Source organism: Micromys minutus, assembly GCF_963924665.1.
Source record: "Micromys minutus genome assembly, chromosome: 21".
Classification (NCBI taxonomy): domain Eukaryota; kingdom Metazoa; phylum Chordata; class Mammalia; order Rodentia; family Muridae; genus Micromys; species Micromys minutus.
The window spans coordinates 35,033,554-35,055,232 of record NC_137956.1 but is presented as its reverse complement, the minus strand read 5'-3'; the positions used below and the strand labels follow the sequence as shown (position 1 = coordinate 35,055,232).

The following is a 21,679-nucleotide window of genomic DNA, read 5'->3' as shown; positions in this document are numbered from 1 at the left end:
CTCGCTCTATTTTTAGAACCTTTTAAACTAATCACCTCAGTTTTAATTGCAAGATGATGTTAATTAACATAAAATGTTAATAAAGCATTTAGCTAAAAGTATGCTGTTAGAGGAGGTTACAGGAAGATCAGGAGTTCAAGGTCATCCTTAGTTACACAGTGAGATTGAAACCAGGCTAGTTTTTGCGACATGAGACCCTGTCTCTTAAAAAGCAAAGCAAAACAATCCAACAGACAGCAGCGGGAAGAGTGGTCTAACTGCATCTTGCCGTACCACTTTGATAAAAGAAGGGACTTTCCTGAACCTGGTCCTCCAGAAACCAGGAGTGGTGGGATCGGGGCTGGCGCCACTACCAGATCGTCCAGGCGCTGGTAATACTAGAAAGAAAGAAAGAAAGAAAGAAAGAAAGAAAGAAAGAAAGAAAGAAAGAAAGAAAGAAAGAAAGAAAGAAAGGAAGGAAGGAAGGAAGAAAAACCGCATTTATGTTATTTATAGTATGAGACTGCATATGCCTCTGATCATCCTCTGAAAACACGAGAGAGAAGCGCGTGAGAAAACAGAGTGGGCGCCTGCGTGGGGCTCATCTGCACACTGGAGCCTGAAGTAGCAAATGGGGCCAATGGCACTGCTGTCACTGAGAGTGCGTGGGGCAGCACAGATTTCAGTGGGGCTTTACAATGTTCAGGTGTTTGCTGAAATTCTGCACCTTACACTGGAGCCCCTCGACTATAGGAAGTATCCCAGAAGGCTGTGCGAGCCCAGACAGCAACCCTGGATTTGCTGATCAGAAGAACGAATGTGGGAGTTTGCTTCAGTTTCTAGGGCTTTCTAAGAATGGGCCCTAACCCCACTCCGAGTCTCCCAGGCTGCTTCAGAGAGCCAGGCATCTCTGCATAGGCTGTCAGAGATCTTCATGACACTGAATTCTATGCAAAGTCCAAGAATTCCATCCTTCCTTCGTGGGCTTTCCTCACAAAAGCGAAATGCGACGACACTTCAGAGTGTCCAGAGCCAGCTTGGTACTGCTCTGCCTATAGATACCTGACTGACTGCAGATGAAGCTTTAATATCCATAACAGCTGGTGGGCCTTAGGCTGGCTTCTTGGCAGTAGGATCTCCAACTGGAGGGAAGCATCCTTGGTGTACATTTTCTGCTTGAAGTATCTAGGCATGAATCAACTGCCAAGGAACCCAGTGGTCCTCGTAACAGTATTGCTTCAGAAGGAACACCAGGAGGCCTTGGTTGGCTTATTACCCTATCGATCCCAGTGGTTTCATTGTTCTACAGAAAACCCACCTAAAGGTCCCCACACTGGGGCTTCTTGCTGCAAGGAAAAAAGTCTCGGATGTAGACTGCAGTTCAGATTTCAAATTTACTCCCTGTATGCTCATGGGGAAGTCATGCCGGACTTCCATTTCTTCTTCTAATCCATAGTGTCAGTACCGCTGTTTCAAACAAATGGCTACCTGGGGCTGGAGAGATGGCTCAGCGGTTAAGAGCACTGACTGCTCTTCCAGAGGTCCTGAGTTCAAATCCCAGCCACCACATGGTGGCTCACAACCATCTGTAATGGGATCTGGTGTGTCTGAGGACAGCTACAGTGTGCTCATACACATAAAATAAACAAAATCTTTTTTAAAAAATCACTACTTAACATTAATCCCATGCCAGCACTAAGCTCTGCTTTAGGGACCTCATCTGGCTGAACATTTGCAACATTGTCCCAAGAAGGCAGTGGCATTGCCTCTTCTGCATGTATGAAATGAAGGTCTGATTTAGAGTGGCCAAGGGATTTGAGAGAACCAAGCAACAAGCACAGTTTAAACTCTATCATGTTAACGTCTGCGATAGTCTTTAGAAATTAATTTGTAGACTCAAGTTGAGATGGCTCGGCCCGTTAAAGGTTCTTACCACTAAGCCTGACGGCTGGGTTAGACTCCTGGGTTATAGATGGTGGATGTAGACAATCAATTTTCTCCAAGTTGTTATTGGCTAGTCACACATGCACCATGGCATGCATGCCCTCTCTCCTGTACACAATACATATGCCAAACACATTTAAAAACTGGTTTGTATATTCATTTAAGAGCCCGAGAGCCTGGTCTTGACTATCTTCACATTTCCTGGCCTGATCTGGGTGAGCTGCGGGTGGTAGCAGACCACGTGCATAGCTCATGAATCCATCATCAATAAAAATAATTGGTGTTCACAAAGGTATGTCAACGTCACATCGTCTTCCTATGACACAAATTGAAGCGCATCTCGATGTGGGTCATTCCGCCTCGAGAGCAGATAACACAGCCACAAATCCAAAGATGCTCAGGTGAAAGCTTTAGCATTGGACAACCTTTAAGCTGTAGCTTATTATTATTATTATTATTATTATTGTTAATTTTAATGGTGTGTGTGTGTGGTGTATGTGGGTTTATGCAGGTGTGTGTGCACTTGCATGTAGAGGTCATAAATTCCCATCTGGTGTCTTCGCTAATACCATCCACCGCATTTTTGGAGGCGGGGCCTCTCCTTCAGCTCAGGTTCACTGATTGGCTAGGCTGACTGACCAATGAGCTGCAGGAATCTGCCCGCGCCTCTGCCCACCCCACACACTGGGGCTACAGAAGGGAGCTCCCTCTTTATATTTTTCACATGGATGCTACGGATCTGAACATGGGTCTTCATACTTGACAAGAGCTTTCTTTATCAGCTGTGCCGTCCCCCCAGCAAGCCTCTGAATTTTGCTGGACAGAGGGCTCAGAAGTTTACCTTCTCAAATCCCAGTTCATGGGCGGAGTTAGAAGCCTGCTGGAAGGCTTCCATCTGTTCTTGCTCATCATGTACGTCCCACAGAACATCCCCAAAATCATCTTCTTCTGGAGTGGAATCCTCACTGCCCCCATCCTTCACCTCCACATCTGTGTTCTCGAGGCCAAGGATGTCCTAAGTACAAAGAACAAGTACCAGAAAGCGAGTGAAATTCGGAGATCTTGAAACGGGGGCCAGCTTGCAGGGTGTTCTCTGTCTTTTGACTTTAGCTATTGGTATTTTTGCTGACCCAATTCTGAAATGATTTCTTTGCATAAAAATAATCTCAGGCAGCTATGGGAAGCATACATGCTTGAGATTTCAAAGAATCCAGCTCCAGATGCCTCCATGGACCATGTTTCCGTTCCCCTGAAAGTTGCTTTTGCCCTCTCTGCTGCTGTTAGGAACAGCAAGGCAGGGAACGTCTCAAATATATAAAAATCCCAAGTACACAAAGAACACACAAAGCCTCTTTGTGGAGTAAAATGTACATTTGTCCTCAACTGCCTCCTCTGGAGTTTTGTGTTTTCAGTACACTTCACACCTAACAGGGGTTGAGGTCCAGCATGGCGAGGCAGATCCTGACAACACCAGGTTCTCATTCCAGTAACAATTCCCAACAGGACGATGGCGCTTTCCTGGGATACTGTTCCCAAAAATGACACACGAGTACTTCTGTCTGGAACACTTGTCTTTTTGTTTATTTTTTTTTTTAATAATTACCATGAGGTTGTTTTAGATGAAAACTTACAGAAAAATGCAATTTTACCTGTTTAATAATCCTTTCCACACCCATGTAAATCTTATACACTCCCTCTGAAGGGTCTCCTGAGTGTTCGATGATCTAGGAGAAAAAGGTTCAGAAGTAAGAAGGAAACACGGAAGAGCAGCATCAGCATCAGGAGGGAGCCTTTTAACATTGTGACTTTTTATCCCAGCGAGCTCCTTAAAACAGATACTATACTGTCAACTTGTTCAGAAGAGGAAACTGAAACTTGCCTCCGGTCTGGCAGGGATTCAGTGTGAACAGTGTGTGTGTGTGTGTGTGTGTGTGTGTGTGTGTGTATGTCTCCCAGTATTTCTCATCTAGATGTCCACACCAGGTCTCAGACCTCTACCCTCCCGACCACTCTATTTCTCATACAACACCAAGCAAATCACTGACAGGATCCACACCGGTCCTTGCCATTCTGCTCAAAGACAAACATACCTCACTCCAAAGGAAAAGTCCTTAAAAAAATCCCAGAGGGTTTTCAGGCTTGATTTCATTGGGCCACCCCTCCTGAATGTCCCTTCTCTGCAGACGCCCTGACTTCCTTTCCCATTCCCATCCCCCTCCCGGCTCTGGTCTCATGTCTGTCATGCGTGCCCTCTGACATTTCCTCTGTGTCTTACCTTGGCTTTAGTGGTCTTGCTGAGGTTAGACACTTGATCCAGTAACTGTTGGACGGAATCGGAAGTGGCTTTTCCGTCCTCCACACGGTGGTAGATTAATCTTGGTTTCCCTTCTGGGTTTTGCAGAAAGGCTTCTTCACAGTCTTCCAGTAAAAAACTAGATGAGAAATTGTCATTTTATGGGCTACAGAGCACTGTGGCAGCAGAGACTTAGGTGACCAGCCTAAGTGCTCAAACGGGCTTTTACCACCGTGACAAGGGCCGAGCTAACCAGGAAGAAAAGCTTTCCAAAAAATATATGTGCCCGTGTTTGTGTCCAGAGGTTGGGGTCAAATGTCTTCCCCAGTCTCTCCCAGAGCTCACTAAGTCAGCTAGCCTGGCTGACCACAAACCCAGGGATCCTTCTGCCTGTCTCTCCTTCCTCTGTGCTGAAATTACAGATATTCCTAGCAGCACCCAACTTCTATGTAGGTTCAGGGATCTGGGTCAAATACTCTGGTGGAAGAAAAGCAGACGGTACAGGTGAAACGAATAGGCCACTAGCAGGTAATTGCTGAAGTCAGGCTAGAGGCCAGATGGTGGGCTGACCTGCTTTGGAGGATGCAGTTAGAGGGTTGAAGTGACAGGCCACACAGTTGGTAGAGGAGATACTACTTTGTGAAGTGGAAGGAGCTGAAACTTAGAAGCTGAGGAACAATGGAAGCAGATCAGCCATGGACGGAGAGCTCCCACATTTCTGTGAGGTGACTTATAGGTGATCTGGCTAAAAGAGCTGAACAAACCCAAGAACAGGTCCCAAGGTGTGCTAGAAGGGGATACAATTACTCTGGGCACTGAAGACTCCTCCAGCGGAGCTGTTTCTTGAGAAGGCTGGATGGCATACTGCAGCAAACCGGTGGCAGACGCCTCTCTGATGCCAGGTGTCAGCCAGCCTTCCCCTCTCCTCAGGACCAAGCGTTCTTGGTGACCCTGGCTGTATAAGCACTGTTGGAGGCCTGGTGAAGGGGGTGAGCCGAGCCCATTATTTGGAGGATTCCTATCTGGTGTTCCTTTTCCTATCCTTCACTGTAAACCGTGACTGCCAAAGGGATGAAGTCAAATCTGTACCTTACAGAGCACCTCTGGATGAAATGTCAGAAGTGACCTGTCCTCTGCACCCCGCTCTGGTGAGAGACAGTGGAGAGGCACACACCTGTGCTCCCAACCAAAACAAAGCCGAGACAAATGCAAGAGAGTAAAATTCTGATTCTTTAAGAAGAACAAAAATTTACTTGAAGTGGAGAGACGAACAACTGGAAATGAGTTAGAGGGAGACCTGAGTTTAAAATCAGGAAGACAAAAATGAACTTAAAACAGCATAAGCTTACGAACAGTGTCATACTAACAAGTGGCCGTCTTGAAGATGCAGAGAAAAGCAAGATGGCTTCAGGGATCAAAAATAAGAATTAAAAAAAATTTAACAATAAAGGATGTGTATTACTAAGTAACATAAGATACGGCCAAGTAACACTAGGTATTAAAAATGATACATATTGGGGCTGCAGAGATGGCTCACTGGTTAAGAGCACTGACTGCTCTTCCAGAGGTCCTGAGTTCAATTTTCAGCAACCACATGGTGGCTCACAACCATCTGTAATGGGATCTGATGCCCTCTTCTGGTGTGTCTGAGGACAGCTACAGTGTGCTCACATAAAATAAATAAATAAATCTTTTAAAAAATGATACATCTTTAATGAATACTAAGGAGAGGAGAGAAAGGTAGAGAAAGGAGACTCAGCTGAAGGCAACCAGTTGAAGGGCATTGTAAACACACTCTGAGGAAGCAGCCTCTGCTAGCTTTATTGACCCAGCCACTAGGCAGTCTGTGGTTCCACCTTTTCTTCTTTCTCTTGTGTGTGTGTTTGTGTGTGCTGTGGTGCATATGTGTAAGCATAATGTGTGTGTGTGTTTATGTGGAATGTGTGTGAGAATAAGTGGTGTGTATGTCTTGTGAGAGTGTGTGTGTATGTATGTATTTCTGGTGTGAGCATGTATGTATGTATGTATGTATGTATGTATGTATGTATGTATGTATATATGTATGTGTGAATGAGTTTATGTATGTGAGTGTGTGTGTTATGTGGTGCATGTGTGTTGTGTGTGTGAATGGGTGTGTGTGTGTTGTGTGTATATATGTGTAACTGGTCACTGAATCTAAGGCTTCATGCACATTAGGTAATTTCTCTACCTTTGAGTTTTATCCTCAATCTCTTCATCTTTTTAGCCTTTACTTTCTGAATGCTGGAAATGCAGGCATTCATCACTATGCCTGTTTTTGTGTGTTGCTGGGGACTAATCCCAGAATCTTGGGTGTCAGAAACCATCTAGGAAAGGCTATGGGAAGCAAGGGAGTTTTCTGGAGATGGCTGCCATGGGTGAGCTCTGAGATGCAGGGTCCTCAGAGACATTATCCCAGAATTGCATCTTGCTGCTGACATTCCTTTCCTGGCACCTTTACATCGTCTAATAATTCCTGGCCATCAACCTACCCTATTGGGCAGATTTCCTGCAGAATAAATATGAAGATGTATTTTCATGGAGTAATGCTGTTTATATGAATTGATGATTTCATAATTCCTGATAATAAATGTATAGAATTCCTACATTGATACAAGTAGTTTCAAGCTGTCTATAGAATAAAAGCTGCAAATAGAGCTCTGTAAACCTTCATGTGTCACTGGCTAATTTCACTAGGAAAAGAAAACAGGCTTGGAACAAATTTACAATCAAGGAAAACATTCCTTCTAGGACAGGAATGAGGCCATTCTCTGGTAATTACAGGTCTTAAACTGGGAATGGGCAATTTACTGTAGGTGCAAGTTTGGAAAATAAATGATGGACTAGTTTATACAAGACTTCAAAATAACAAGACACAAGGTGAATACTTGGTCTTTTGACAAAGCCATGCTCACTTGTGACATAAAAACTATTGCTTTAAACTTATAATGAACTTGTGAAGTCAAACAAATACACAATGAATGTTTAGTCAGGTACTAGCCTAAATAGAAGGACATACACAATTCTGTCGTAACTACTTAAGCCTTATTAACCTATCACTTGAATTGTTGCCTTAAACTTACTATAAATGTATGATATGTAATGCTTAAAAAACTCATTTATCAATTATCCTGAGAAGGTATAAAAACTAAGAACCACAACGAAGTGGAAGTGTAACCCTTTTCTGCTTCATCCACTGTGAGTGTGTCTGTGTGGGTGCCTGACTTACTTATTTACTTTCTCTGTTTTCTTTCCTTTTCTCTCTGACTCACAAAGAGTTAACGAACTTTGAGCCTGTAGCCTAGCCAGTGAGAGGTCCCTGAGTCAAAGAAAAAAGAACTCAAGTAACTAAGTTCCTTTTCCCCTATTTCTATCAGCAGGAAGGAGTTAAATGCTAGAAGCCAGCACCTTTAGACCCCTGAATAGCAAGAGAGACTTAACTTGCTAAAAGCCATCAGTTTTTACCTCTGCCCATCACTGCTTTCTCCAGGTACTTGAATGTCAGGGCTGGACCCTGGCACTTGTGTGTGCTAGGAAAGTTCCGTACTAACTGAGACATACCCAATCCTTGGTTTTTCATTTTGAGACAGGATCTTGCTAAATTGTCTGGGCTGGACTGCAACTTGCAATCCTCTGCCTCAGCTTATGAGCAGTTGAGACTCTAAGCATGAGTTTGGCCCAACTATAAGGCAGAGCCTTAAGGACCAAGGATAGGGTTTATTGTAGTGAATGTGGTAGACCTGGAGATCTTACGCTTCTGCATACAATTTAGCAGTCATAGCTGGGCCCCACTCAAAGGCAACTAATCTTTGTAAGGGCTTAATCCAGTCAACATGTCTCTATAGAATAGCTAACCTCCCATGATGACCATTTTTGTCTTTATATCTACACTATGTATTTTTGATTGATTAAAAACCCAGTAGGTAAGATACATTAACATAGTTATATTCCAATTGAAACTTCACTGCTCTCAAATTGTATCCAAAGAAAGAAAACAATGAGGGTTACTGTGGACTGAAATGAGAAGCCCCAGCTTTACTCTGTAAAGTCAGACAATAAACATTCTGGGCTATTGTAGGATACAGGGTTTCTGTTGTAAATACTCCATTATGCTGTTACAGTATGAAAGCAGCTGCTAAAAACAGTTACAGAAATCAATGAATGTTTCTATGTAACTATTATTCTGTAGCTGGGTCTTTGCTACTTTGTAGGTTCTTCTCTTTTCCATCCCCTCTCCCATCCCCCACCCTTGTATAAACACACACACACACACACACACACACACACACACACACACACACGACAGGAGAGAAACAGGATAGAATGGAGAGGAATTAGGAAAATCCCTGAATCTAACTTCTTTTGTTTCTTCCTTGACTACAGCTACTAACAAACTGCAAACAACCTCCTTAAACAACCAGGAACCATCCACCCCTTCTCCTGGCACCCTAGCATTTATACACCATCTGAGAAGTACCCAGAATTCCAGATGTTACACAGTTGTAGAAACTATCTGCAGCTGGCAAAACTACGATTCTGCTAGAGAAGCAGGGAAGTCACATTCAGCTGTTGTGGACAGTCTTAAACAGCCCACATTCCTACACCTGGGGTTAAACAAAAGCATAGTCTTATAATGTTACCCTGTTTTGAAGAAACCAAAACCTCCAAATTCTCAAAAGTGTCACTACATGTTCCAATAAAACTTTATTTACAAAAAGCTGATACCTGGCAGCATTTAGCTCTGGGTCACTATTTTCCAACTGCTGACTAAAATAGTCTTTATATTAATGATGCGGAAAGGTCTGATGGAATAAAACTTTACATTTCTTTTTGGGTGTGAGGTTGCTAAGAAATTTACTAGATTTCACACACTGTTTTGAACTATGAGAATGGAATTAGGACTTGTCTTTGAGGTTTGTTAGTAATCTCTTTACAGTGATATGAATGATAAATTAGAAATCTTTTTTGGTTTACCTTGGTAATGTTGAGTGAAGGAATAAAATAACTAAAGAACTCTTCTCAATTTCCCATCTTCTTACAGTGAGGTACTGATTCTCAACATCTATTGGAAAATAAACAGCATGGAAGAAATATCCCATTGTCTCGCACATCCTTTTAAGCTTAGGTGAATGGTCCTAAAATGAATGAAAACATAGAAGAGCATGATGTAGTTAGCTAAAGGTAGAGGGGATCTCATCACTTAGATGTACGTTAGGACAGCCTCGATAGCGGTACTCTAGTACAGAAAGGTAAAATGATCACATTTTAAAGAAAATCTTATAGGGAAAAAGTAAATTTCTCTGTGGAACAAAAATAATAACTGAACAAGTAGGTCATTGTCTAGCTCAGAAGATGATTTATTTCATAACTAAACAACAGAAGAAAGTATTAGGGTTAGTTTGATTTCGTATTTCTTGGTTATTTTTATCCTGAATAATTTGTTTTCTTGTTTTAAAGGATCCTAGTATGTCTCCCTCCCTCCTGCCCTCCCTCTCTCTCCCTCTCTCTCTCCCCTACCTCGTGTGTGTGTGTGTGTGTGTGTGTGTGTGTGTGTGTGTGTGTGTGTATACAAGCATGTGTATGAGGCATATAGTGCTTTGAGCTAGGAAACATAGCTTCCACGAGAGTGGGCTTACCTAGCAAATGAAAAGCCTTAGATTTCATTTCTAGAAACATAAAAAATTTAAAAATCTTAATAAAAAATGTTGGTTTATGATAAAGTATGATAAATAATGATGGTTTTTATGCAAGCAATTAGTTAGGGAAGCCTCCAACTGCTGTTTGGGAGTAACCTATGTCCAATTACTAGATGGAATCTTTGAGATTTAAAATATTTTAATATCTTACCAAGATTGAATAACATTACAAGGGAACACTAAATAAATCTATTAACAATTTGTGAACTGAATTCAGCAGGTTTCTCCTGGGACAGGCAGATACATTTAAAGTTCACTTGAGACATTAATGGAATACAGATTTCTCCTACAAGAGGTTAGGTGGCAAAATATTTTTACAAAAATAATAATGTTTAATAATGCAACTGTTTCAACAGAGGTTTTTTAAATATTTTTTATTTCTGTCCCAATTAACTCTTTTTGTAGCACAGCAATAGATCGGTCGATCGGTCGATCAATCGATCAATCGATCAATCCATCTCTCTCTCTCTCTTAGTCTCTCTCTGTGTCGTGAGCACATACACAGCCTGGGTGTGTTCCAATAACACTTCTTAAAAATAGATAATAAAGTGTGGATTTCATATGATTGTCACTTAATAAAAGTCTCTTCCCAACAATTTAAAATATAAGACAAATCCTAGCTCTCGGCCACATGAAACCAGGCAGCAAGCCAGAGTGGCCACAGGCTTTAGAACAACTCCCTGGGATACCTTGAGAAGCTCATAGTGATAAGGATTAAACTTGGGCATTATCTGAAATAGATTTAAAGACAGCAATTAATTCAGGCCCAGCTAATGAAAGACTCACACCTTGTAGAGAATAGTTAATGAAATATGAAAAGGCCATTTTACTATGTAAATTTTTAGCTATAGTTTCTACTTTTTCACGACAGGTGTAATAAACAGTCTGTCTGTCCTGGAACTCACTGTGTAGATCAGGCTGGCCTCAAACTCACAGAGATCTGCCTGTCTCTGCCTCCTGAGTGCCGCATTAAAGGTGTGGAATCTTAATGATGTATTTCAGGTATAAAATTAATTAGAAGAGAAAAAAAGGCATAAAATCCCAATACGCTGTCGCATCATCACACCGTAGCCCCGTCCTTGTTTCAGCCCAAAGTTAAACAAAAACTAAGAGTTTTAACATGGTGCCTGCCCTTCCACACATGAATACTGGCCCAAACCGTGTCATAAGAAAAGCCCGATGTTTTCTTTTTTTAAGAATGGATAATCTCACACATAGCAGGCTACTTAGTTTAAATGCAATTACAGTCTGACTATAATCCTAACTTGTATTTTTGTTGGTTTTGAGATAGGTTCTCACTCTGTAGTCCAGGCTAGCCTCAAACTCAGCATAGTCCTCTTGTCTCTGTGTTCTGAGTGCTAGGACTACAGATGTATGCCACCCCTACTGCTCACCTCTACTTCCTTTCCTGTCTTTCTTAAAAACCGACTCACTTATTTTTACTGTAGGCTTGTGGGTGTTTTGCCTGCATGCATGCACGTGTGCTCTATGCATGCTTGGATGCCTGAAGAGCATAGAAAAGGGCATCTAATCCCCTGGAATAGGAATTACAGCCATTGTGAGCCAGCATATGGGTGCTGGGGAACAAACCTGGGTCCCCTGCAAGAGCAGCCAGAGCTCATATCTCCTGAATGGTCTTTCCAGCCACAGGCCTTGTGCTTTCAGTGAGTGAATATACACTTTCTGAATGTTCTCACCTTGAGGAAGAGTTCCATGTCGGGCTGGGTTTCATCTGTATAGATGAGGTAACATCTGACTGGGTGACTCCACAGGGAATGGGAGAACAAGGGCGTGGCCTGTAATAGACCAGCCACCGCAGTGTCCCAGTCATCTGTAAGTAAAATTCCCACAAATTCACAAGAACTACACCAGAATAAAACTGACAAAATAATTCCAAGTGAGTCTGGGGGGGTGGTGGCGGGGACCTTAACAGACACAGACAGTCAAAGCTAGAAGAACACATTAGAAGGTAATTAATTTCTAACATCATGTTCTCCTTTGGGATTCAAGGCAATTGAATGCTACTAGTGGTCTCCCCTGGAGAACAAGGGATCCCCAGAGTAGGGGCCCTGACTCTGTTTTGTTCTGCTCTTTGCAGGGAGTCTGGGCTCCCAAGGCGACCGTTATCTTGCCTTCTCCCTCTGGTATCCCCTGAGGTACAAAGAGTTGGAGAAGAATGTAAAATGAAAAGCGGTTTTAGGCTCTCGAGTCAGAAGGAAGAATTGTGAACTATCTGGCAATCAAGATCACAATATAAAAATGATTCACCTTGGTCCAGTGAAACGATTTTCCTGTTTTAAGGAATTAGAGCAGAGCTACTGACAAGTTTTGGGGCTGCAGTGATTGTGCAGTTCCGCACAGTCAGGGCTTTGGGAGCACTGGATAATGCTAACATGAAAGACACACTTTTTCCTTGACCTAACAAGTCCTTTAGTATTTTGTTTTAGCATGCCCTTTCAGTAAGATCAGTTAGGCTACATTGTATCCCTGTGGCTCAACCAAAGCACCTGCAGAGCAGCTACTTGATCTAACCTGGGTTGCCAGGATGGCAGGGGGACCATGGTAACCTCAGCGTGGTCAGTCACTGCCTCTGTGCGAGCTGGCTTGCCAGTGGAACCTGCCCGAACACTAGTGTCATGTTCTGTTGTTAGTGTGATTCCAGAACACAAACAGTCACAAGGATCAGGCAAGGGATTGGTTACCTCGGTTGATGTTTGCAAAGGGTCCTTCCACATCTATAGAACTGTGGGCGAACTCGGGGCCTCTGAAGGACTGCTGAAACTGGAGCATGCTGCCTATGGAATGCTCGCTGCCCGGGGCTCTGCTGGCCCAGTAGTCACACTGGGTTCCGGCAGCTGTGTGCAACAAGGAATTGGAGTTTGATTAAAACCAAGTTACCGAATGTTTAAAAACTCTCCACATCTGTGAAATGGGGTTTCTCATGTTCAGATACACTATGTATAAACATAATAAGCCATGACGTAATGGTTTTCAAAGCATTTTGGCACTGACTTTCGGCAGAGCACTCCTGCTCTGGTTAACACAATTTTGGCCATCATCTCAAAATCAAAGGAAACTAGGAAAAAGGAAAAGAAAAAGGAATTTAAGAAACAAAGAGATTTTAGTGAAAGGCAGTTTAGGACCAGCAACATGGCTAGTATGTAAAGGGGCTTGTTGCTACCAAACCTCAGGATCTGCCTGAGTCCAATCTCTGGAGCCCTGGAGTACAATGGGTAGAAGGAGAGAATTGCTTCTCCCAGATTATCTTCTGATCTACACACACATCACACACACTCCTACCCACATACATACACATACATATACAGAAAATAATTAATAAGTATAATTAAAAAATCAAAATGAGGGACTAGAAAGACACCATACACTATTGTAAAAATCTACTTGCTATTGGGCATTTATACATCAGTTAAAATGTGAAGGAGCTTTTTTTTTTTGTTTGTTTTATAAGACTTAGCCATGGCTGTCCTGTAACTCACTGTGTAGACTATGCTGGCCTCAAACACACAGACATCTACCGGCCTTTGCCTCCTGGTTGCAGAGATTAACAGGGCTGCCATTCTGCCCAGTTTAGGAAGGGACTCTGAAGGTAGACTGTCAACAGAGCACTGAAACCTTGTATCCTTCAGGTTTAAATCAGTACCAAGGAGAAAGACCAGAAAGGGAGCATTAACTTGTTTTTGTTAACTAGCCAAGACAACTGCAGTAGCTTTGACACACTGTACATCTGAACAATCAAAAAAAGAAGCAACCAGTCTTCCTCTGTGGCAGCAGGAGGCACTTCGCAGTTGCTCTTGGAATCACTGCATCTTTTTCTCAAAAGTTAGTAGCAAGAGTCCCAGGATGCTGACCACAATGCAACGGGAATAGAATGAAAAGGAGAAAGGAACTACCAGTTCCTGTATCTTACTCCCAAATACATCACGTTGTAAGACTATGAGGCAACCCTTATAAATAGGAGGACCACAGCATTTTCTCCTTATAAGCTACAAGGAGTGTTGCCTTTATCTCACATTTATCACAGTTGACTTTTTTCTTGAAACATGGGAAATGCCTTCAATACTGTGATTTTTTTTATTGCCTTTGTATTGATAGAAAAATGTTTTATATGCTCATAATAAAACCAAAACTTTTGAGTGACTCATGGAACTGCATTGGAAAGGGTGAGACCAAAATGCATGTATTGTAAAGAGCTACATCACCACATGAGAAACAGTCTGTGGAGAAAACAATCCCATGATGCCTAGCTCCCCTTCCCGCTTCAGCTGACACACGTCTGCCTGGCTATTGATTTTAATTTCCACTCTAGGTTCAGCTTTGGCCAGAGACATTTGAGCAGAGGTGACTGTACTTCAGGTTGTGCCTTCAGGGAAAGCAAAGTGTCTACCTGTTATGCTATTAAAAAAAACATAGTTTCCAAATGTCTGGGCATGTGTGCATGCATGCGTCGTGTAGGCATGGACCACCCATTGCCCGTATGTGGAGGTCAGAGGATAGCTTTAGGAATCAGCCATCTCCTGCAGCTTTGTCGGGGCCCAGGATAGAACTCGGGTCATCAGGCTTGGGTGTCTCTCACCCTGTGGCCACCTTGCAGGTTAATCTTGATGGTTAAATTGACAGGGATTGTCTAGATTAGGTTAGTTAAGGTGGCAAGACCCACCCTAAAAGTGGCCTGTTTCACCACACGTTTTGGGGCCCAAACTGTATGGAGAGGAGGAAGCAAGCCGAGCACGGGATCCTTCACTCTGTCTCCTGACTGTGAAGGCTGTGGGATCAGCTGCCTCATGCTCTTGCTGCTGTGACATCCTTGCAGTGGTGGGTTGGGCATGCACACACACTGTGGGCTAGGATGGATGGCACAAGACAATGACAAGAGAAAACATAGCTCCTGACATCATACACTTGAAGGAGAGGAGACCCCGAGATCTGAGAGACACGGAAAGGCCTCCCCTATTCGTAAGAGCAGAGTAAGCACTAACCCTGAACACAGAGAGTGCCCTGAGCATCAGTACAGCTCTGTGGGAAGTGGACATGGAGCTCACCGGTGACATCTGTGCCGTTGTCATCCGAGTCAGACTCCCCGGGGTCAAACACTTGGACCCCCTGAGCCTGCAGCCTCTGAAGTCGGCTCTCCAGATCTCGCTTGGCCCTCAGTAAGTCCTGGATCTCGTTTTCTTTGGTCTCCCTAAAAATCTTTCCAAAGGTAGAATTTAATTTTGAAACTTTTTTTCCCCATAACCACAAAGTCATGCCACCAAGTTTACAGGGTGGTGGTGGGGGAACACTTATTCATAAAGTTAATGTCCATTTGGTTCTCAGTCTCCTCATTTGTAACAGCAAGACTTCTCCAGACCTTCATTTCATTGTCCGCAATGGAACCGGCCAGAAGTCTGACAGCATGGGTGTGTAACATATTGGTTTCCCTCATACCAAATACCAAACAAAATATCCCCAAGCATTTCCAAACAGTTCATCTCATCAAAAAACCAAACCAAACCAAAACCAAAACAAAAAGAAAACCCAAACAAACCAAAACCCCCCACATTCTTGGAGGCTGGAGAGATGGTACAGTGGTCAAGAGCACACACAGCTCCTGCAGAAAACCTGAGTCTGATTCCTAGCATTCATCTCAAGCAGTTCACCATGACTTGTAACTCCTACTCCAAGGGATCCTATAAGTCTGGCCTCCACAGGCACACTGCATTCATGTGTGCTTACACACACACACACACACACACACAAATAAAACTTAAAAAACAAACTCAGCCTTTCATCTTTCAATATCTCAACTAAAATGTTCACTTTTGCATCTCTGTATCGAATAAACACCACCTAACTGAAAACACGGACTGCTTTCTTCTCCAGCTCTAACACCTTCACTGCTGTTACTCAATTTATCTATGTTCCACGTGATAGTCAGGGTTTCTGACTGTCCTGGAACTCACTACGTAAACAAGGCTGGCCTCGAACTCACAGAGATCTGTCTGCCTCTGCCTCTGCATCCAGAGTCCTGGGCTTAAAGGTGTATGCCACTACACCTGGCTCAAATTAACTTTTAAAAATTATCTTTTAATCTATGTCACTTGGGGAGGAGGTAGAAATACCAAGAATTTACCTTGAATTGTCTTTTAACTCTGTCTCTGTCATGTTCAAATGTGACTGCTCTCTCCATGGCTTGGTATTTTGCTTCCAAGGCACCCTCTTTTTCCCGAAGTATCTTCTGGTAAGTTTTCTGAAGTGCCTGCAGTGATGTACCTTGTTATTTCCTAACAAAAACAGCCTTTCATTCGTATCTTGTATCTTAAATTCTTACATACATGTTTACATATGTCTACATATGTTGGGATCTCCACCCTCTCTACTCACTATTTTATTGATTATCAAGCACTTCTATGTCATCAATTATTTCAAGCAAAATAGAAGCAAAAACATCATTGAATCCTAGTCAACAGGTTCTTCAGAAAAGAGCTTTCAACGGTTAATGCTTTTTCTTTGAAACTCTGTACCAGCTCCTGGATTTTTCTATGCCTCGGGATGCTAAGAGGATAAGAAATGCAGTTTGTAAGGTTTAGCTTGAAGAACGTACATATGAAGCTTTCTGTGCTCCTTGGTGTTACATATTAATCATTTTGCTGATCTCCAGAACCATTCACAGTCTAGACCTGCGGTCAGACCTCCAGTAAATGTCAACATGACTGAATGAAACGAGTGTGTGTGTATGTGTGTGTGGCCGGGGTCTCAAGATTATGCAGGTAAGAAAGGAACAACGGGGATCACAAGGAACTGGAATTGCTGGTCTGTGACATCTCTCTGCCAGTCCTCCCGGCACTGGCCTCTTTATCCTGCTACCCCCTTCTACCTGCCATCTCACACAGTTCTTAGTGGGCAGTGGTTCACACACATGCGATCAGACACAAGGAACGCACTAGTCCACTTTCTAGGGGCAAGCCCATTGGCCTCCCAGTAGAAAGTGAGGTCAGCAGGGAGCGGCAGGTAGGAACAGCTTTCCAGATAACAATACAGCACACAACGAAGGGCTTCGTAGCCGGTGGGAATGAAGCCGCACTAGAAGGAAGGAGCCTTCTTTTACAAAAATCTGTGCTGGTCTTACTTCGACCGGCTAGGAGTTCTTGGGCTGTCAGAGTTCCCTCCCACGGAAAAGAAAGGCATAAAAAAAATGATCATCAGCGAGGCTCTGAGCCCATAGCATACAGTCCCAAGTTTTTGCTCTGAGAAATTCTGCTTTTACCTAGTACCTGAATGAATTAAAGGCGATTTGTTATATAAGGCCTACAACAGCACTGCGGTAATTGTTGAGACCATTAACTAAATGAACTAAGCGAGTTTGAGTACTCTCGGGGAAGATTTTCAATCACAACACTTAAAAACGATGAAATCAGACGGTTTCCAGAAAAATCCCTATCATATCATTAAACTCCAGAATCCGCAGAACTTCGTGAAGAAACTGAGCCAAGAGCTCCATCTTGGAGATACGTTAAATGGGGAGGAGTTGTGTGAAGTTGCTCCGAGAAACTTTATGGCTTCAGGACTTGGGTTGATTCAACCCGTCTTAATGAATGAACCGGAAACTGAAAGGGGCGGGGAAAGATGCTGATAAGAAATTAGTTTAGGTTCAGATAACGATTTCTCATAAAGGAGGAGCAGCTTCTGTGCAATTTAGAAAACAACTTGGTTTGTAGCTGGGGTGGGATGGTGGTGCCACCAAGCGGCTGAGCGGTGCTTTTGGATCTCAGTTTCCACCGAACCTCCCGCTTGCGGCGCGCTCGGTCCCGCGTTACCTGCAGCTCCGCCCGCAGCCGCTTGTTCTCGGTGTCCAGCTTGGCCTCTCGGCGGCCCATGGACAGCAACTCCTGGTTCTTGCTGACCCGGAAGATCTCATACTCCTTCTTGAGCCGCTCAAACTCGGCCGCCGCATACTCTAGCTCGGGCACAGACGAGCCAGTGGACTTGAAGCTGGCGCCCAACAGCCCGCCGCCCCCTGCCGCCCGAGGCAGGGACCCGGGCCCGGCTCCGGCGCCCCTGCGGAACGAGCTACGCAGCAGGCGGGCCTTGGGTTTCACTTCCACCGGGATCTCGCAGGCCTCGCCGCCGCCTGCCCCGTACGTGTCTTCGATCACCTCCCCGCCAGCGGGGCTCACCAGCGACGAGGCTGTGCCCATGATGCCCGCGGCCAGTTGAGGCTGAGAGCCTGCTGGGTGCCAGGAGAAGGCGGGGCCAGAAGGGCGGGGCCTGCCGGGGGGGCGGAGCGAAGCAAGAAACAAAAAAAAAACTCCCAGGGATGGGCGTGGCCAGGAGCAGGGTCGGGGCAGGGGCGTGGCCAGGACTTCGGGGCGAGGCCAAAGTGGTGGTGGTGGTGGTGGTGCAGCATCGGAGAGGGCGGAGTCTGGAGAGAAGAAACAGCGGAACGTGAACAGGGCCTGGCGGTTTGGGAGAAGGGCGTAACGTGGCAACTAGAGGAAGCGTGGTGTTAAAGAAGAGTGGCCGTCCTGGAGAAGGGGCGGAGCCATATTTTCGGGGCTGAACAAGCTGGGAGCGTGGGGGTGGGACGTAGCAGCGAGAGGAGGCGTGGCTAGGTGAGAAGAGCAGTGTCCAGAGTGTCCGGCCAGGTTTTGGGGGCGTAACCCGGTATGTGGGGCGTAAGGCAGCAGCACGGGAGGGGTGGCGGGGGGGCAGAAAAGAGCGAATCAGAGTCAGAAACTCGGAGAGGGGTCCTAGTTGGACAGCGAGAGGGGGCGTGGCCCAGGAAGAAAAAGCGCAGTCCAGTGGGGGCGGAGCCAGGTTTCAGGGGCTGTGGCCAGACCTGTGAAGTGTGCTTTTCTGAATGAGACCTAGAGAGGAGCTAGGCAAGGTAGGGTTGCAAGAAATGAGAGTCAGGAAGAGAGAAATGGGTATCATGGAGCTGTCAGCTGTCGGGCCTGAGAGCTTGCTTTGCAGCAACAGGCCGCAGGACTGAGTTGGGCAACCTGGGCTGGGCGGGACTAGGAGAAGAGCTAGATTCAGGACATCCAGAAGAGAAGGTTCCAGACTAGGCCTAAATCTACACATTCCGCTTCCTCTGCGTAACTTTAGTTTTATTGAGTTGGAACTAGATCACACACCCATTTGCAGCTGTTTCTGTGGTTCCCGACTAAGGGGCTCCTTTCTAGAGGCAGTTTAGTGCCTAGTGTGTCTCTCAGAATGCTTGTAATAAATAATGCCAGCCAGGAAAAAACTTTGAAGCGTCATTACTTGAACCCCCTTCCCCTTTAATAAGCTCAGGTTTAAGGACGCTGGGGACCCTATTTTAGACGGAAGGAAATTCTAATTACAGGGTTTACAGGAAGGGAGCACTTGCTATCTTTAAAATTCGGTTCCAAGTTGCCCTTGATCTTCCTTGTCTTCCTACCTGTCCCAGATTGGTACCCCAGGTTAGAGGAGACAAAAAGGTCAGGAGTGGCTTTGAGTCACACTGATGTGAGCTGGGTGCTGCTGATCTTTATACTTGCCCTTTTCTTCTTAGGCATTCTTGAAAATTCTCCGATTGCCAGTCATCCTCTCTCTGCCGTCATCCTTCTTATTGGGAGTTCTCTTGCCCAAGGGGGATATAATATTATTTTAGCTCTTGTTTACTCCTTTCCCAGCTGTCATTTTAAACATCTGCCCATGCAGAGCCTCCTTGGGCTGTCCTAAGATAATCTTTGATGGCTCACTTGGCTATAGAGTTTTATCTCATCAACAGGCATCATAGGGATTCTTGGAAAGCCTACTCTGAGATGTAGATAAGTAAGGTGTCTACCGGGGAAGGCTGGGTAGGGACCTGCAGCAAGCTCAGGGAAGCTGTGTGAGCTGTGCAGCATTTCCAGCGGACCTCAGCCAACCCTGCAGGGACTTTTGAAGCTGAGATGGCCCTGTGGAGTTGTCCTAAGTTATTCGGGAGCTACGACTTCACACTTAAGCCGGTCATCTGCTCGCTCTAGCTGGTGGAGACTGGTGGCCGAGAATGGTCTGCCATCAGCATCTTCATAGCTGACATCGAATCCTTCACTCATCACATCAACCACAAAGCAAACGGCCTTTCCTCCAAAGACCTCTGAGAATGCTGGTCCATTCTAGCTCCCGCCCCACCCCCACAAACACCCCGAACTTCTTCCATCAAAGTAACTGGACATGTTTTCTCTGACCTATCAGACATCCTTCTGGCCTTTGGACTCATCTAAGTTGAAGGATTACACATTGATTTCTCTAGTTAGTACCATGAGATTTCTAAAAGGAAACATTTGCTCTACCTGAGTACCCAAAGAACTGCTCTACCTTCTCAAAGCCTTTCTAGTTGCTAATTTCTGATGTCTGTTTCTTCAGAGATTTGAGGACCAGTCTCTAGATTTTCCTTCCTTCCCTCCTTTCTTTCATCTCCTCTCCTCTTCTCTTCTCTTCTCTCCTCTCCTCTCCTCTCCTCTTCTCTCCTCTCTTCTCCTCCCCTCCCCTCCCCTCCTCTCCCCTCCCCTCCCCTCCTCTCCCCTTCCCTCCCCTCCTCTCCTTTTCAAGACACAAGTCTCCTATAGCGCAGACTGGTCTCAACCTTTCTTTGTAGCTAACGATGACCTTGAACTTCTGAGCCTCCTGTGGGTACTACCATCTTACTTGATGGGGTCCCAGAATGAATACACAGGAGAAAGCAACTGGTCCACCTGGGTTCCTCTGTCTCTGTTTCCTGGCTAAGGATGAAATGTGAGGAGCCTTCTCATAGTCTGGCCACAAAGCCTTCCTGCTGAGAGGGATGGTATTCTCATATTTCCTGCCAAATATCTTCCTCTCTCCCTTCCTTCCTCCTTCCCTCCCTCCCTCCCCCCTTCCCTCGCTTCTTTAAGTTACACATTTGTCAGGCATTTGTCACAATAACAAGAAAAGTAAAACAGCATTTTACTAGCCAGGAGGGATTCCTTTCTGGTAACCATTTGGTTGTTGCTGTGGCTCTACCACCTGTTACCGGATCTTTTCTGGGCATCACAGCAGTGCAAATAAATGACAATCCAGAAAGACCTGTCACAGTCTCACAGAGCTCACGGACTGGACTGGTTGTCACCATCATCTTTAAAAACCTTCAAATGGCTTTGTAGATGCTCCAGACACAAATCCAGGTTTACCAAGACCCTGGGCATTTCTGTACCTGTAGAGACAACGACAAAGACCCTGTGTTTCTCATCAAGGAACTACACACACAGTCAGTCTGCATGTTGACCTGAGGTAAGCACTGATCAGTGTCAATCCAGGGCAATCCAAGTGAGCAAGATCAAAGGTGAACATGCACAGGGCCAGCAGGGACCCAGTATGATGGGGTAGTGGCTTAACAGAGCCTACCCACCTTAGTCTGCTTTTGGAAAGTGTAACATGGCACAGAGAGATGCAGTGGGAAGGAGTGAAATCTCTGCAGGTGGCCGTGACCAGTTAAAGATAGATGGTTTGGGGACAGATTAATGGCAAAGGCCTTTGCTGCTGAGACTGGTGATCCGAGTTCAGTCCTTGAGACTCACATCCTAGAGGTAAAGAGCTGGTCCCTTGAAAGTTGTTCCCTGACTTACAAACGCATGCCATAGTGTAATTCAAAGGAGAGGGGCTTTTTGAGATAGGGCGCCACTTTGTAGCCCAGGCTAGACTTTACCTCACTTCCTCCACCCCACACTTCCAGAGAGCTTGGATTATAGACATATCACTACACCTGCCTTGGACACTA

At 44.8% G+C, this 21,679-nt stretch overlaps 1 protein-coding gene across 1 annotated transcript in view; it reads right to left on the bottom strand.

The window, feature by feature from the left end:
- NPHP3 (nephrocystin 3) overlaps nucleotides 1-18,128 on the bottom strand; it is a gene marked incomplete at both ends in the record, with an annotated part of 38,750 nt that extends 20,622 nt beyond the window's left edge. The window contains 10 exons of the mRNA XM_080934213.1: nucleotides 274-377; nucleotides 2,765-2,938; nucleotides 3,573-3,647; nucleotides 4,199-4,355; nucleotides 9,209-9,369; nucleotides 11,628-11,761; nucleotides 12,633-12,785; nucleotides 14,991-15,141; nucleotides 16,064-16,189; nucleotides 17,748-18,128. Of these exons, the coding sequence (XP_080790339.1) occupies nucleotides 274-377; nucleotides 2,765-2,938; nucleotides 3,573-3,647; nucleotides 4,199-4,355; nucleotides 9,209-9,369; nucleotides 11,628-11,761; nucleotides 12,633-12,785; nucleotides 14,991-15,141; nucleotides 16,064-16,189; nucleotides 17,748-18,128 (1,616 nt within the window). The remainder of the gene's footprint in view (nucleotides 1-273; nucleotides 378-2,764; nucleotides 2,939-3,572; nucleotides 3,648-4,198; nucleotides 4,356-9,208; nucleotides 9,370-11,627; nucleotides 11,762-12,632; nucleotides 12,786-14,990; nucleotides 15,142-16,063; nucleotides 16,190-17,747) is intronic.
- Nucleotides 18,129-21,679: the final 3,551 nt, after the last annotated feature.